The sequence below is a fragment of the Filicampus tigris genome, chromosome 17, assembly GCF_054856515.1.
Source record: "Filicampus tigris isolate MCC_2025a chromosome 17, RoL_Ftig_1.0, whole genome shotgun sequence".
Lineage (NCBI taxonomy): Eukaryota > Metazoa > Chordata > Actinopteri > Syngnathiformes > Syngnathidae > Filicampus > Filicampus tigris.
The window spans coordinates 14,518,252-14,533,727 of NC_141233.1; the positions used below are offsets into that span (position 1 = coordinate 14,518,252).

The 15,476-nt window shown below is 41.5% G+C and overlaps 2 protein-coding genes across 7 annotated transcripts; one reads left to right on the forward strand and one right to left on the reverse strand.

Moving 5' to 3' along the window:
* Positions 1 to 211: 211 nt before the first annotated feature.
* Positions 212 to 15,310, reverse strand: p2rx5 (purinergic receptor P2X, ligand-gated ion channel, 5). 6 transcript variants are annotated; one of them, XM_086013384.1, is made up of 16 exons: positions 11,819 to 12,996; positions 11,541 to 11,621; positions 11,284 to 11,400; positions 6,616 to 6,868; positions 6,043 to 6,114; positions 5,715 to 5,865; positions 5,441 to 5,512; positions 4,533 to 4,608; positions 3,713 to 3,797; positions 3,534 to 3,614; positions 2,592 to 2,733; positions 2,216 to 2,349; positions 2,058 to 2,151; positions 1,895 to 1,960; positions 1,691 to 1,779; positions 212 to 942 (listed from the first exon to the last, which is right to left on the reverse strand). In XM_086013384.1, exons 4-16 carry the CDS (start codon positions 6,744 to 6,746, stop codon positions 687 to 689), a joined length of 1,449 nt encoding a protein of 482 aa, XP_085869510.1. In that variant the 5' UTR covers positions 6,747 to 6,868; positions 11,284 to 11,400; positions 11,541 to 11,621; positions 11,819 to 12,996; the 3' UTR covers positions 212 to 686. The 6 variants fall into 6 exon arrangements, with proteins under 6 accessions (XP_085869510.1, XP_085869515.1, XP_085869514.1 ...); XM_086013389.1 differs by lacking the exon at positions 6,043 to 6,114; XM_086013388.1 differs by lacking the exons at positions 11,284 to 11,400; positions 11,541 to 11,621; positions 11,819 to 12,996 and adding an exon at positions 7,402 to 7,421.
* Positions 8,531 to 10,227, forward strand: LOC147133542 (polyubiquitin-B). Its single transcript, XM_086013391.1, has 2 exons — positions 8,531 to 8,682; positions 9,187 to 10,227. The coding sequence occupies exon 2, from the start codon at positions 9,195 to 9,197 to the stop codon at positions 10,110 to 10,112; it is 918 nt and encodes a 305-aa protein (XP_085869517.1). The 5' UTR covers positions 8,531 to 8,682; positions 9,187 to 9,194; the 3' UTR covers positions 10,113 to 10,227.
* Positions 15,311 to 15,476: the final 166 nt, after the last annotated feature.

Here is a 15,476-nt window from a genome sequence, read left to right on the forward strand (position 1 = left end):
ATTTTTTACCAAGTTCAAGTTTAGGGGGCAAAAACTAATGCAAACAATTATATACATTTTGGAATTATTTAAGGGTTTGGGGATCATAGTTTGTAATATATTTATAGTTTAAACTATTAATACGGGCAATTATGAAAATGGGTGTGGCATCTATTACTCATGTTTTTTCGGTATTTGCAGGGGATAGGGACTTGGAACCTAGACCTGGTGTGGGGGGGGTTCGTTAGTTTAATGCCTCTTTTAGCTCATGGCTAAAGGAGGATAGTGCACTCTATTCATTTTAGAATGGGTCAATTTGACCCGCGATATAACAAGAGGGTTAATACACTTTGAATGACAATTTGTGTATATCAGGTGACCAGCTGCCAGCCTCAGTCGGCACCGTTAAAATTAAGTCAAAATGTCATGCAAATAGAATGTCAAGGAGTGATCGGCTAAAACAATGTCAATGAAGACGGGAACGATTCCAGGTCACCAACCGGATTCATTTTGTCATCCCACAAAATGCCAATGTTGATGTCAAGATGAGTCCTGTTACCGTTGCTGTGATTTTCCATTTTCTGCAACCGCAACATTTCTTGCTGCGAGCCAGCAGCCATGTCAATAAGGTGATAAGTGAGTTTTGGGTTCCACCTCTCGAGACCATTGCTGTGGATAATTTTTGTCTTGCCATGGCTTCTTCTTTTTCAGTTGTGCGACGCAAAGGTGATATGATGCTTTGGTACCGCATCCTGTGGAGAGAGCGTGGACGGGTACCGCTGGCCGGTGTTGCGTGGAATGGTGGGACCGCGCTTGTCCTGGGTTGGCTTGTTTGGAACCTCCAAGGCTTCAATATCTTCTGCCTTTTTCATGGAGTTGGCCGACTCGTTTTCTGCAGCCAGTTTCCTGGATTTCCTTTCCCTTTCCCGAGTCTTCTTCTCCCTAATTGAGTTCCGCTCTTTCCTGTAATATCCATATGAGGGAGAGATGAGAAAAGCATTCTCTTTGAAGCCAGACTAAATGACATTTTGTCAGCAGTTTTCAAAGTGTGAGGTGGTACATCTCCACTAGGGGCCGCCGGAGAACTCGGAGGGGAAAAGAGGCGTTATAGACCAGCATGACCAGTTTGAAGATTTGAACGGATAATTACTGTAACATCCATGCAAATTTCCATCAGCCCATCTATGGCGTTTCACATTATATGTTAGCATTAAGCTAGCCGACTTTTGTTATTGTATGATTTGGTTGAACATTTATGTTTAAATATAAACTGTTTAATTTGATCTCTTTTCAGTTTTACAGTAAGCTATACCGGAGTGGCAAATAAACAGCTTGCATGCTGGGCCTGTTATTTGAAGAACTGCAACCAAGAGTGAGAAGTGGCACAAAGGAATACTTAAAAAAAAAAAAAAGTCTGCTTTAATACATTTAAATGGGTTTAAAACACATAACAGTCCAATTTTGGTGTGTATCACAATATCACAGGCGGGTCTGTAATCTTTCAATGTGGCCATAAAACTTGCTTCATAAGACAAATGTGTTTTGTCTATGAAGAGGATGTTTTCAAGAATTACATCCGATGTTAAAATGGTAATATGAAAAGCAGCACTGTGTGCACAAATAAGTTTCACAATTCCCGGACTTGGAATTTGTTTGCAGGAAGTATCACTGCCCCACACTCTGAAAACGCCTGCATCCATAAATCATGTACTTGAAATTGATGATCTCAAATTTCTTGTTTCTATAGAAGGAGCTGGTGTTCATCATGTACAGTAGGATCATATCACAAACAAAGGCTCCCTTGGAAAGAGAAAGAGATACTTTTAAAACAATGCTCACAAAGTGCTCCGTATAATTTATTTCACACAGTATGACAGTGTAGTTCTAACGCAGCAACAATATGAAGACAACTCACTATTCCGAGAAGAGCGACACCAGAGCCAATGGCAATTATTGTGGGAATAATGTTGAATTTTCCAGCCTGCAAGGGACCAAAAAAAAAAAAACAAGAAACATTCAGCGCAGTGACTATTACCGGAATCCAGTTTGTTCCTAATTTCTCCAATTCCAGCGACTACCTGGCCATTGATCATGATGTCAAAATGAATTCCATAAACTTTATACAAAGTGCGAAAGGTTTCCCCATTTGGATCCTTATAGTATCTTGCATATCTGCAAGACAATCACATCAGATGGTTGAGCGGGAAAGAAAAGTGGGCGTGCTGAGACGACGTACCTGAAGTTGTATCCTGATGTGACGGAGTTGTTCAAGTTGATGTCCAAACGGGTGAAGCTGTATTGTGGATTACACCGAGAGTAGTCCTTATCCAAGTCGCAGTACCACTCAATTAGGATCCCAACAGACCCACCCTAAAGAAAAAAAAAAACAGATCTAATTTTATATTTGATCCTTGCGTCATGCAACCATTTTTATATGGTCCTTGGAGGTCTTTAAATAAAAAAAAAAAAAAGATGCCTGGTGGGATACATTTTGATTGTCAACGACCCCATAGTTTCACCATACGTCCATACTTTCTAAATCCATCGGATGGTATACTACCTCGAAAAAAGGAAAACAGCAGTAATTGGTGTTACATTCTGCCGTTGAGTACCTTTGCAGCCATGTCCTGGAAGTCGTGCCCCGCCCACTTGACCAGATCTCCGAGGCGAAAGATGGGACAGTAAGGATCTTCCACTTGGTCATAGGAGCATCTTTTCAAGTAGCTGTCATCAGCAGTGTCAAGAACGTTGGACCTGAGAAAGCGATGACAGCAGTCATGACAAGTACGACATCTAAGAATAATATGTATCCTTTTTTTTTTTTTTTTTTTTTTTTTAGGTCTGGGCTTGTTGTTCTTGAGTTTTGTTTGTTTTTTAACTTCAGAGCCCACGTGATGGGCCCCCCCCAAAAAAGACTCTTTAAAGTAACATATGATGATGTCATATTAAAAAGGTCTATAAATCATATTTGTTTTCTCTTTTAATAATAATAATTAGCCTGCCATGCATGTTGATTACGGTTTGAAAATGCATGCTTGGCATCTGAAAAAAGCTCTTACAGCAACACAAGCAGTACCGCACGTCTGTCATTCGGCCGTGAATACATCATTGGCATGCCTGCCTTAATTCAAAACACATTACGAGAGCGTGTGGGGTTGACCGACGCTAGTTAACGCTGCTTCATATCACCTACATCCGGTCAAAAAGGACTGCGAGTGTCAGCAAAGCGAAGAAAGACGAGCGCTTCATTTTAATGGGACCGTGGCGTACATAATTGCCGCGACAAGAGCCGTCTGTCCGCGACACTTGAAAGCGGAGAGGGGGGGAGCCCATCTAGCGTGACACCTGTCCACAGTTAGGCTGTCAAGGGCATCTCGCATGACTTGTCTGTTTCACCGTCTCACTGGGCGCAACGCACAGGCCGTATTAATAGAAAGCTCCCTGCACCCTGAAGTTATTCAAAACATCCACGGCCGACATATATTTGTCAGCTCACTGAAATCGTCTGAAATCTGAGGCATGCCACCGCTCGTCACCACTTTGTGGACACTTACTTTGAAAATTCAAATTTGGGGAATCTGATGAAGTTCTTGATGTAAATGGTGAAGTTCTCGGCTTCGCTCAGTAATGGCACTCTGGGAGGGGAACATAGGAAGCGGAACGGGAATGGCAGCTTCGTCCAGACTGTATCGGTTAAAAAATAGAACGTGTGAAAATGTCTTGAGGTACTCACATGGGTCTCTTGCTGTATTCTACTGGACACCAGGCATGAATCTCGCAGGTGCCGGTGCTGTTTATACACAAGCCTGTTTTAATTCCTGGTGGAGAGAGCAAAGATTCTTGGCTGGGTGGCGTTGAGAGAGGTTTGATTAAAAAAAAAAAAAAATCAGACGCATTGGAACAGGAGTGCTACTGCGTGAATTGCTAATGATTGATCAGGAATAGTACCGAATAGACTAATAAATAAAATGAAATAAAAGTGGTACCTTAGCTCAGTGGTCTCCAACCACCGGGCCATGGGCGGGTCCGTATGGGTGTCAGAAAAAAAAATACTTCCGGTTTATTTATTATCGAAAAATTAATTTAGAAAAAGTGACTGGATTCGCTCAGTTACATACGTCTATGACAAACTGTTGACACATGTCAAGAGGCTAATCGGTCACGTTATGTAAATATTAAACACAAAAGCTAGCAAAATGAGTAAAAAACAGACCATGTACGAAGCCCGCTCTTGCACGGGCGCCGGTCTACCAAAATTAGTTTTTTTTGGTTGAAAACTCTAATTGTTGCTGAAAGTCTGAACTTTAATAGCATCTTGTTTTATTTCAAATCCATTGTGGTGATGTATAATGGCAAAATTATGAAATACACTAGTCTGCCATTCTGTCATATTCAGTGGGATTATGTCTTCACTAGCGCGGCAACATAGTAACTAGAGCGCGTTCCGACTTACGTCCAGTTTCGGGTTATTTCGCTGCTGCAGGAAGGGAACTCCGTCATTAACCGAGTGTTATAAGCCTTTTCTCACGCTATTGACAATAAATAATCCTCACCATGCCCTGCTGTCACAGTTTCCCCCTCGGCGCAGTCATCATTACTAAGGCATTGGCCGTTTGGTACCTTGAAACTCTGTGATGTAAAAAACACACGTGAAAATAGGTCATGCAAATGCAGAAGCGGTGGTATTTAGGCCATTGCAGAATTGGAAGACATTTTCTGTCCCCCTAATGACATTTCAAGTAATCTCTGCAAAAAATACAGAAACATGCACTTTTTGTTTGAGTCATAGATTTCCTAAGACAAAATGTAACTATCTGTAGTGTTTAAAAATTGTTCCATTATTTTTCAGTTATATTAAAAGGGCAAGTAGTAGCAAAATAATGCTTGCAACATCTCAATGTTATTTAAAGTAAAGACAATTTGTAATTTTGGAATTTTAGCAAGAAACATTAACGCACATGATTTGCATTCATGGATGACATAAAATGAAGTGGCGGGCTGAATGTTTGACACCTGTGATCTTGAGGAAGAAAAAAAAAATAGCACTCTGCATGACGCAGCAGAAATGACATTATCCGGCTAATTGCTCAGACTAATATGGGTAGACATAAGGTAAGTCCTCTTTTTTTTTCGATATGCCACACAAACCTACAGTACAGAGCAGTTATTCATATGACATAAAAACATTAATATCAAAGTTTTTCTTTTTTAACTATACAGCTAAGTGTTTCTTAGCCAGTTAGCCTTGCAGCTAACACAGCTACCATGTCATTTTCAGTCCTGTTAATTGCAGTAAAAAAAATTGTAGTATTCAAGTGAAACTCACTTTATTTAATTGTCAAATATATCGTTAGCAATATATTTAAAAATATGCTTTTCAGGTGCCCGAGTTGCCCAATTGTCTTCCAATTCTGTAATGATCCATTTTTTTAAGACGGACACTGCTCGTGTGTCCACTCACCTCGGCACAGAAGCCCAGCCTCTGATTGGGGGTCTCAATGTAATTTGTTACCACGAAGAAAACCTGTTCTCCCTGCACGATACAATTAGGGGTTTATTCATTCTGATGAAGAAGGAAAAGGTTAAATCAATTGCACCCCGGAGAAGATCGATTCTGTTCAATCTCGTCAGGCAAAAAGCCGCTGTGAATGACATCCGCCCACGTCATAATCCCTTTTGACAAGAGCGATATTGTGTAGGGTTCTACAACAAGGGGAGGTTTTATTATACGTTACATGTGGCGGAATGACGTAATCCTCTGCACTCCACAGGTGAAGGCCGCTCTCAGAGCTGTTGGTCAGCGTGACGCCTTTGAGCTTGGTGATGACGGAGGACTGGATGGCCTCCTCTCTTTCCTGGTAGCCCTTCTTCATCACAAACACCCACCTAATGCATGGAGCAACACTTCACAAATCAGCCATGGGTTTTGTCATCAAGCCGCTATTAGTGGTGAGTGCTTCACATAGAACACAAAATGAAAGCTGATGCATGTGTTATTTTACAAGCCATTATGCATCCTTGACTAGCTTTTCCTCATTAGGTGCACGTGTGAGTAGAACCTGCCTTTGGGCAGGGGGCGGGGTACATCCTGGACAGGTTGCAGGGCATATACCGCAGAGAAATAAGCACTCACACCTATGGGAAATTTGGAGTGTGTTAATGAACCAAATGTATTTTTCCTTGGAATGTGTACTCCACATAGAAAGGCCGGAGCCAAGATTCAAACTTAGAATTGCGAGGCAGATGTGCTAACCACTAGGCAGTAATGCTGCTTACTCTTTGTCAGACATTTTATAATCTAGAGCAATATTCTAATCAACTCCTAATTTAGATAGAACATGGATTTTGTGTTTACATTAATTTGTAATCACCACTTTCACTTAATTTCCCTACATACTGGTGCATCACTAGTCTCTAGTGACTAGTCTCTCTCAGCTTGAAGGGTTATTCTGTATTTCTAATAAAATAACAACACACACACATGCTCTGCCACTTTAACCGAGCAAAGCAAACGCACAGGACTTGCACAGGCACAACTATTTTTAACTTTGTGAATCACTTTGTGGAAGGTTAGTTTATGCAAAGGCACCATTGGACAGAAACAATGGGGGGGGGCAAGGCGTGATTGCACCTTACCCGATAATATATCCCAGCACGGCCAGTTGGTAGATTCGAAACAGTATTCCGATCTTCCTGTTCTCGGCGATGACATACTTTTCCGTCTTGTAGTTGAGGAGGGAAAAGAAGAAGGTGCCCCAGCCGGCCATTTCGGTGGTCGAGTGAGGGAGTGAGTGAGGGAGTGAGTGAACGACACCGGGCAGTGCATGTCCCTTCCTCAGCTGGTTGACTCGTCAGGACCACTGTCACTCCGCATGCTCCTCCGACATGCCTGAAGGCAACATGAGCACACGTCACATTCAACCATTCAACAGCCTTTCAAGAGTAAAAAAAACAACAAAAAAATAAAATAATAATAATAATAATTAAAAAATAAAATAAAAAATAAACTTCATTAATCTAGGTCGTGCAAATGGAGATGAGAATGTACCACATAAGCATATTTGAATGCAGAGCAGTCCATGGGGCAACATTCGATTTTGGGGCCTGTTATTTCTGCCAATAACATTGATTATTGACACGCATTCTATAATCACAATGCAGCAGCACGTTACACTGTCTTCGTGTAAAAGTACAAATACTTACACAAAACATATTGTTCAATAATGTTTGTCTTGTCGCTGTTGCTCTCTCTCGCTCTCTCTCTCGATGTGTATTTTGTATTTAAATGTGTTTGAATTGCTTTAAAAGAGACCTTAAAAGAATATAAGCTCTGTAAATGTTATTAAAACATGCCTGAAGTGTATTTAAATATATGTATTTGCATTTAACGGATTTTCACTTATTATTGAAGGAGGGTCATACCTTGATTTCTGCCACAGTGCTATCTAGTGACCGAAGCGTGTAATTGCGTCGCCGTTTCAGGTCCGCAATTTAGGACCCTTGTTTTGTTTTCCCCCACAGATCATTAGTACAAACATAAACTGGCCAAGATTGGTAATGGAAAACGCCAAAACAATCCACATTATTATGTTTTGAAGTTTTCTCCAAATTTTGTATTTTTTAAACCATGAATCCCACCAAAATCCATTTTTTTTTGCCAAGTATTTACCATTTTTCATACTTAGTCCTCCCAAAAATAACATTGCCTAGTAATTATGGTTACATTTCATTATATATTTGCATAATCTGCCATTTTCCCCATTGTTGGACTATCAAAGGTGATTATGTATGCATTAAAATATACTCTAGATTTGCGCTATATGAAAAGGACCCTGAGAGACTATTTTTCCGATGACCGTTTACTTTTACTGTACTGTATTTTAAACTGCTTACTTGGTCAAAATAGGCTTGTTATTTTTTTGTTCAACCTCTGTGGACGAAGAGGACATAAAAAAGACGACTGTGATTTTGGGGTCTTTTAATGTCGAGAAAAATAAGGACAGTAGCGACATAGAGGAATTTGAACCATGGAGCTTTCGCGGCAGTGGCAACAGATTTGGGGAAGAAAGATATTCCACATCCATGGCCTTTTTAAAGCAGGTAATAAAAGCGGGAGACTATTTTGTGCGTATTTTTATTTTTATGGTGCCAAATTATCAAAACATGCATTGGTATAGGCGTATGGTGTTGTTTATGTTTAATAAGGAACTATGACATCTATACAGCCCCCCCATCTCCACCAGTTTAGTTGACGACACTGGTCGACATTTATTTACAGGTCAGCAACCAATGGCAAGTCAAATTAACGTTTTCTTTATCCAATCAAAGTGGGAAGATTCTAGTTGCTATGATCCTTCTAGACAAATCCGGAAAGGACCTTAGTGCTATGCAATATTAATCCGCGGAGCAACCCTTGTCAAAAATATCTTTTTCAAGTTCTCTATTACTAGTTATTGATAAAAAAAAAGATATACGTATATATTAATAAAGTGTACTCAACGAAATAAACGCTACAGTCTGCTGTGTACCGACAGTGGAAAGAACTATTTTTTTTTTTATTAACGCGGATGGATATTGCCAATGACGTGTAAGCACCTAGTTTATAAAGAAGTTTGCCGTGACCGCACCATCCAAATAACGTTAGAGTACTCTCAAGAATCTACGGACGACGAGACACTAAACCTTTAATATCGTCACTTTATTGTGAGTAACAACTTAATTTCATGAGTAAACTGTCTGTGGTCTCACTTGTATTGTTCATTTTGTCGTTACGCATACCTTGTCTTCGTAAGCATTGCGGCTGTTGTGTATTAATGGTGACGCACTTTGAAAAATTATTTCACGTGGGTGTTCTATTTGGGTTAACGAACCACTGTTGAATTACAATCCATCGTCGTTGGATTGCGATTCTAGGGCAACGGTTAGCTGCAATAACAGTGACTCAACATTGTCAGTGGTAGCGTCCATTATGGGAGGTGGCAGCTGAACAAAAAGGAGTCAACAAGGTCTCAAAATGGCGCTGTCGACTGGAATGTTAACTCTTTAACATACAATTGTGTTTACAATTATTTTGACGTTTTGTGTAAAATGATTTTATAAACAAAGCCCGTGGATGGATTAATTATCTCTCATAACTAACACTCAAATATTTCTATTCAGGTTTTTTAGACAAGGCTTTAATACAGTTTAAATTTGTATTCACCTTAGGTGCAAACATGCAGATCTTTGTGAAGACCCTCACCGGCAAGACCATCACCCTCGAGGTTGAGCCCAGTGACACCATTGAAAATGTCAAGGCCAAAATCCAGGACAAGGAAGGCATTCCACCAGACCAGCAGAGGTTGATCTTTGCTGGCAAACAGCTGGAAGATGGTCGCACCCTCTCAGACTATAATATTCAGAAAGAGTCCACCCTCCATCTTGTCCTGCGTCTGCGAGGTGGCATGCAGATCTTCGTGAAGACCCTCACTGGCAAGACCATCACCCTCGAGGTTGAGCCCAGTGACACCATTGAGAATGTCAAGGCCAAAATCCAAGACAAAGAAGGCATTCCCCCAGACCAGCAGAGGTTGATCTTTGCTGGTAAACAGCTGGAAGATGGCCGCACCCTCTCAGACTATAATATTCAGAAAGAGTCCACCCTCCATCTTGTCCTGCGTCTGCGAGGTGGCATGCAGATCTTCGTGAAGACCCTCACTGGCAAGACCATAACCCTCGAGGTTGAGCCCAGTGACACCATTGAGAATGTCAAGGCCAAAATCCAAGACAAAGAAGGCATTCCCCCAGACCAGCAGAGGTTGATCTTTGCTGGCAAACAACTAGAAGATGGCCGCACCCTCTCAGACTATAATATTCAGAAAGAGTCCACCCTCCATCTTGTCCTGCGTCTGCGAGGTGGTATGCAGATCTTCGTGAAGACCCTCACTGGCAAGACCATCACCCTCGAGGTTGAGCCCAGTGACACCATTGAGAATGTCAAGGCCAAAATCCAAGACAAGGAAGGCATTCCCCCAGACCAGCAGAGGTTGATCTTTGCTGGAAAGCAGCTGGAAGATGGCCGCACGCTGTCAGACTACAACATCCAGAAAGAATCCACCCTCCATCTTGTCCTCCGTCTGAGGGGTGGCCAGTAATCAATCACAATTCCATGTTCTTAATACTAAAATGAAATTATAGCTTAAATTCAAAGGCATTTGCCATGATGACCAAATGTTCTGTGCACATTGTTGGAATAAATGATTAAAGCTATTCTTCTGGTTGTGTGTTTTTTTTCTTTATTACTTTACTTTATGACTATCTATCTATCCAGTGATAGACCTTGAAGATCAGCTCCTTCCCTGCCAGAGAGGTAACGTTGCACATCCACAAACCCATTTTATGATCAGATCATCCAGCTCACTTTACATCCGAACCCACTTAGCTCTTCCCACAGCTAAGGAGTATCCAAACTTTGCTCCAGGGCTGCACACAGAAAAATTGGATGATGCAAGGGCCACTTTGGCATTCTTCAAAATTAAAGAGCAAGTCAACCCCCAAATTGTTATATGTTCTACGCAGCCCCACGATTCTAAACATGGCATTGTGAGTGATATTGTGTTTGTGGAATATGAGTTAAGAAGTAAAATCCACCTGTTTATACCCAACTCGGGGGTGGCCATTTTGTCACTTGCTGTTGACTGAAACTGACCTCACGGTTGCTCAGGTAACAACCAATTACGACTCAGTGTTGGAAAACAGGTGAGCTGTGATTGGTTGTTGCCTGAGCAACTGTGATGTCATTTTCAGTCAACAGCAAGTAAACAAATTGTCTATGTGGCTGGGTAATAAATTAACTGCGGCTACAAATGATCACCACAGCCACAGGGGGTGAACCCATGAGAATGGTCTCAAATTCATTACATTTCTCCTATTTTTGCATTTTGTAATTTCCTGTTGAACTTTTATTTCATTTTGCAAAAACCCATTTTAATGATTTATAATAAATACTTTTGATATTTTAATTTGCCTATCGCGGGGTGGCCAAAGCTATTTCAGGGGCTCCACAGACTATAACAATACATTTGTTTCTCGACTTATCAATTGCAAACGGAGTGTCAAATGTTGAAATGTACATACTAAGCACACAGTAGATGAGATTTATGTACATATAATTTGAAGTTTATTAACAAAGCTGAAAATGTAAAACAATTTGGCAACAATTTTTCAATTATGCATTAATAACAATTTTTTACAAAAATTGTGAAAATGCACCAACACATTCATAGTTACTCACACAATATCTCTCCCTCCCTCCCTACTACCTACCACCGGGTCCTCTCGGTTGAGCGATATTCGTGCTGGGGACAGCAGGCTCTGGGTCTGGCTCTTGTTGCTCATCGAAATCCTCATCCTCAGAGGCTTCTGTGTCCTCCTTTGATGGAACTACATTGTGTAGTGTAATCAAAATAAAAATGCATCCACCATTTAACAACAACACTAATCAGTAACCAACATTTTAAAATATCTAAAACTAAACTTAATTACTGAACTGAGCATGTGACTGTTTCTGTCTGTGCTCTGACCTGGTTCTGATGGGCTGTGCTGTATTCTCCAAACTAGTCCCAGGAAAGGAGCTGCCACCTCTGTGTCCTCCCTCAATGCAACTACATTGTGTAAAAATAAAAATATTAGTGTAAGCAAAATAAACATACAAACCACCATTAATAAAACGACACACATGAGTAACCAACACTTCAAAATATCAAAAAAAATTGAAATTGAAAAATAAGAGTTCCTACACGTTTAAAATGTCCAGACCCTAATTCCCAGTGACTCATTGGGACACCAGCCTAAAACTTACTTTACAACGAGGATTTCACTGTCCATGAAGGGTATCCTTCGTCTCCTTTTTCGTTACTTTGTTGATCTTCTGTCGCCACGATAACCGACTCAAATCAGATTCAAAGCTTCCTCTGTTTCAGTGGCGATTCTTCTTCTCCTAATGAACGTGGATTGCAACGCTTTGTGGTACATAGCGCCAACTACTGTACAGGAGAGATTTAGCAGTCGGTGTCGCAATATGTCAATCATATGGGGTGGCACCTGGGGGGTCCAATCAGATTTCAGGGGGGTCCAGTGCTACCCCGGCCTCCCCTCTGGCTCTGCCAGTGCTCGGATCATCTTTTGTCGGGTTCCAAGTTACTCTGTTAATATCTAGTTTTGTTGCAATTGTGAATTATTGTTACATGTTCAGCTTGATGCAACTGATCACTTCTACAATCCAGCATGTATTTTCCTTATTCACAACAATACCCTTTTACTGTATATATTTAAGATTTCCTGAACTAATTGATATTCTTTAATTTAGCCGACTTGTAGTTATGTAGTGCTTCTCACCTCACACCACGTAACAGTGAACCCCACCGCAATTTGAGCATGATAACTTTGCGCCAAGTCCACATTGTCCAACTCATGCTAGTCTTTAATACTTCTAAGACGTGAAAATTATAGCATTTTAACTGTATTGAAATTATAATTAGTGACAGGGGGAGGTTTTCTTTCTGCAAATCAAATTTAGCTCACTTTACTTAATTATCACCAATTCTCTCCCCTCATACGTAACGTCTCCTTTTCAATCTATTCATAGCCTAATCTATTGGTATTTATGCAATTAGACATTCTAAATTAATAAAATTCTTATTTTGAGTGTAGGACTAGACTGGTACAGTACAAAAAAGTTCAATGTTGCCGTGAATCAGTAGATGGCGCCAACTCATAACCTGAGCGACAAGTGTTATTGCGACATGCCCAACATGTGTATTGCACAAATACATTATTCATTTAAAACGGCATAGTTATAGGCTGTAATTGTCAAATTACATTTTATTTTCCACTGAACGATTTCATCTTGATTTGCATAATAAAAACTGCAGAATGATAGGTTTGATCATTTATTCCAAGAATGCAATTAACATTTGGTCATGGCAAATGCCAAATTAACAATACTATATTCAACTTTATTATAAACATGAAATTGGGACCCACTACTGGCCACCCCTCAGACGCAGAACAAGATGGAGGGTGGACTCTTTCTGGATGTTGTAGTCTGAGAGGGTGCGGCCATCTTCCAGCTGTTTGCCAGCAAAGATCAACCTCTGCTGGTCAGGAGGAATACCCTCTTTGTCCTGGATTTTGGCCTTGACATTCTCGATTGTGTCACTGGGCTCAACTTCGAGGGTGATGGTCTTGCCAGTGAGGGTCTTCACAAAGATCTGCATGCCACCTCGCAGACGCAGGACAAGATGGAGGGTGGACTCTTTCTGGATGTTGTAGTCTGACAGTGTGCGGCCATCTTCTAGTTGTTTGCCAGCAAAGATCAACCTCTGCTGGTCTGGGGGAATGCCTTCCTTGTCTTGGATTTTGGCCTTGACATTCTCAATGGTGTCACTGGGCTCAACCTCGAGGGTGATGGTCTTGCCGGTGAGGGTCTTCACAAAGATCTGCATGCCACCTCGCAGACGCAGGACAAGATGGAGGGTGGACTCTTTCTGAATATTATAGTCTGAGAGGGTGCGGCCATCTTCTAGTTGTTTGCCAGCAAAGATCAACCTCTGCTGGTCTGGGGGAATGCCTTCTTTGTCTTGGATTTTGGCCTTGACATTCTCAATGGTGTCACTGGGCTCAACCTCGAGTGTGATGGTCTTGCCGGTGAGGGTCTTCACAAAGATCTGCATGCCACCTCGCAGACGCAGGACAAGATGGAGGGTGGACTCTTTCTGGATGTTGTAGTCTGACAGTGTGCGGCCATCTTCTAGTTGTTTGCCAGCAAAGATCAACCTCTGCTGGTCTGGGGGAATGCCTTCTTTGTCTTGGATTTTGGCCTTGACATTCTCAATGGTGTCACTGGGCTCAACTTCGAGGGTGATGGTCTTGCCAGTGAGGGTCTTCACAAAAATCTGCATGCCACCTCGCAGACGCAGAACAAGATGGAGGGTGGACTCTTTCTGAATATTATAGTCTGAGAGGGTGCGGCCATCTTCTAGTTGTTTGCCAGCAAAGATCAACCTCTGCTGGTCTGGGGGAATGCCTTCCTTGTCTTGGATTTTGGCCTTGACATTCTCAATGGTGTCACTGGGCTCAACCTCGAGGGTGATGGTCTTGCCAGTGAGGGTCTTCACAAAGATCTGCATGCCACCTCGCAGACGCAGGACAAGATGGAGGGTGGACTCTTTCTGGATGTTGTAGTCTGACAGTGTGCGGCCATCTTCTAGTTGTTTGCCAGCAAAGATCAACCTCTGCTGGTCTGGGGGAATGCCTTCCTTGTCCTGGATTTTGGCCTTGACATTCTCAATGGTGTCACTGGGCTCAACCTCGAGTGTGATGGTCTTGCCGGTGAGGGTCTTCACAAAGATCTGCATGCCACCTCGCAGACGCAGGACAAGATGGAGGGTGGACTCTTTCTGGATGTTGTAGTCTGACAGTGTGCGGCCATCTTCTAGTTGTTTGCCAGCAAAGATCAACCTCTGCTGGTCTGGGGGAATGCCTTCTTTGTCCTGGATTTTGGCCTTGACATTCTCAATGGTGTCACTGGGCTCAACCTCAAGGGTGATGGTCTTGCCGGTGAGGGTCTTGACAAAGATCTGCATGTTTACACCTAAGACAAAAACAATGTAATACGTATTAAAATCATTGCTTAAAACCTTTGACTAAATGATCACTTATGGGAGTTAAACATTCCATCCATTGTGTATTTATAAATACGTTATCAAAAAACGTCATTTTAAACGAAATTGTAATACCCAATTGTATGTTAAGGAGCTGAGGCAAGAAAATGATTCATTAACGCTCCAGTCGACGGCGCCATTTTGAGACCTCGATGACTCCCTTTTGTTCTGTCGCCAATAATGGAAGCAACCACTGAAACTGTTGAGTCATTGCTATTGCTAACAGCTATCCATTGATCAATATAAAATAAAAAACTACGATGGACTGTCGAAAAAGAACGCGTATACAGTCGTTTGGGAAACCGAAGAGTACAGCCAATCATCGTTTAACTATTTTACAACTGCGTCACCATTAAAACTACAGCCAGCAGTGCTTACCAAGACCGGGTGAGTGAGCTAAAGCTTACAACGCAAAAAAAGATATAATTCACGCCAGACAGTTGACTTGACAACTCAAACAAGTAAAACTTTTACTTACGATAGTGAAACGAAGATAATGAAAATTCGTCGTTCGTAGATTCTTGCGAGTCTCACTATGACGTTCTGCTCAACCGCAACTGAAAACCCCTTTATATAGTATACAGCCTGCCACGTCATTGACAATATGCATCCGCAGTAAAAAATAGTTCTTGACCTCCCTGGCACACTGAATTTCTGCCTTTAGGTTTTATTTTGTTGACACACGTTACATTTAAAGCACATTGTAAGAATAAACACAGTCTTTTATCAATAATAAATTACGTACAAAATGATTTTTTTAAATTGGCTGGCCCCCGCGGAATAATATCACATGGC

What these genes read in the sequence shown, in the direction of transcription:
- LOC147133542 (XM_086013391.1), top strand. Translation starts at nt 9,195, where the DNA reads ATGCAGATCTTTGTGAAGACCCTCACCGGCAAGACCATCACCCTCGAG.
- p2rx5 (XM_086013390.1), bottom strand. Translation starts at nt 14,603, where the DNA reads ATGCAGATCTTTGTCAAGACCCTCACCGGCAAGACCATCACCCTTGAG. An exon ending in GAATACAGCAAGAGACCCAT is followed by an intron (nt 3,615 to 3,712) that starts GTGAGTACCTCA and finishes TTCCCCTCCCAG; the next exon opens with AGTGCCATTACTGAGCGAAG. An exon ending in TTTGAGATCATCAATTTCAA is followed by an intron (nt 943 to 1,690) that starts GTACATGATTTA and finishes TGGATATTACAG; the next exon opens with GAAAGAGCGGAACTCAATTA.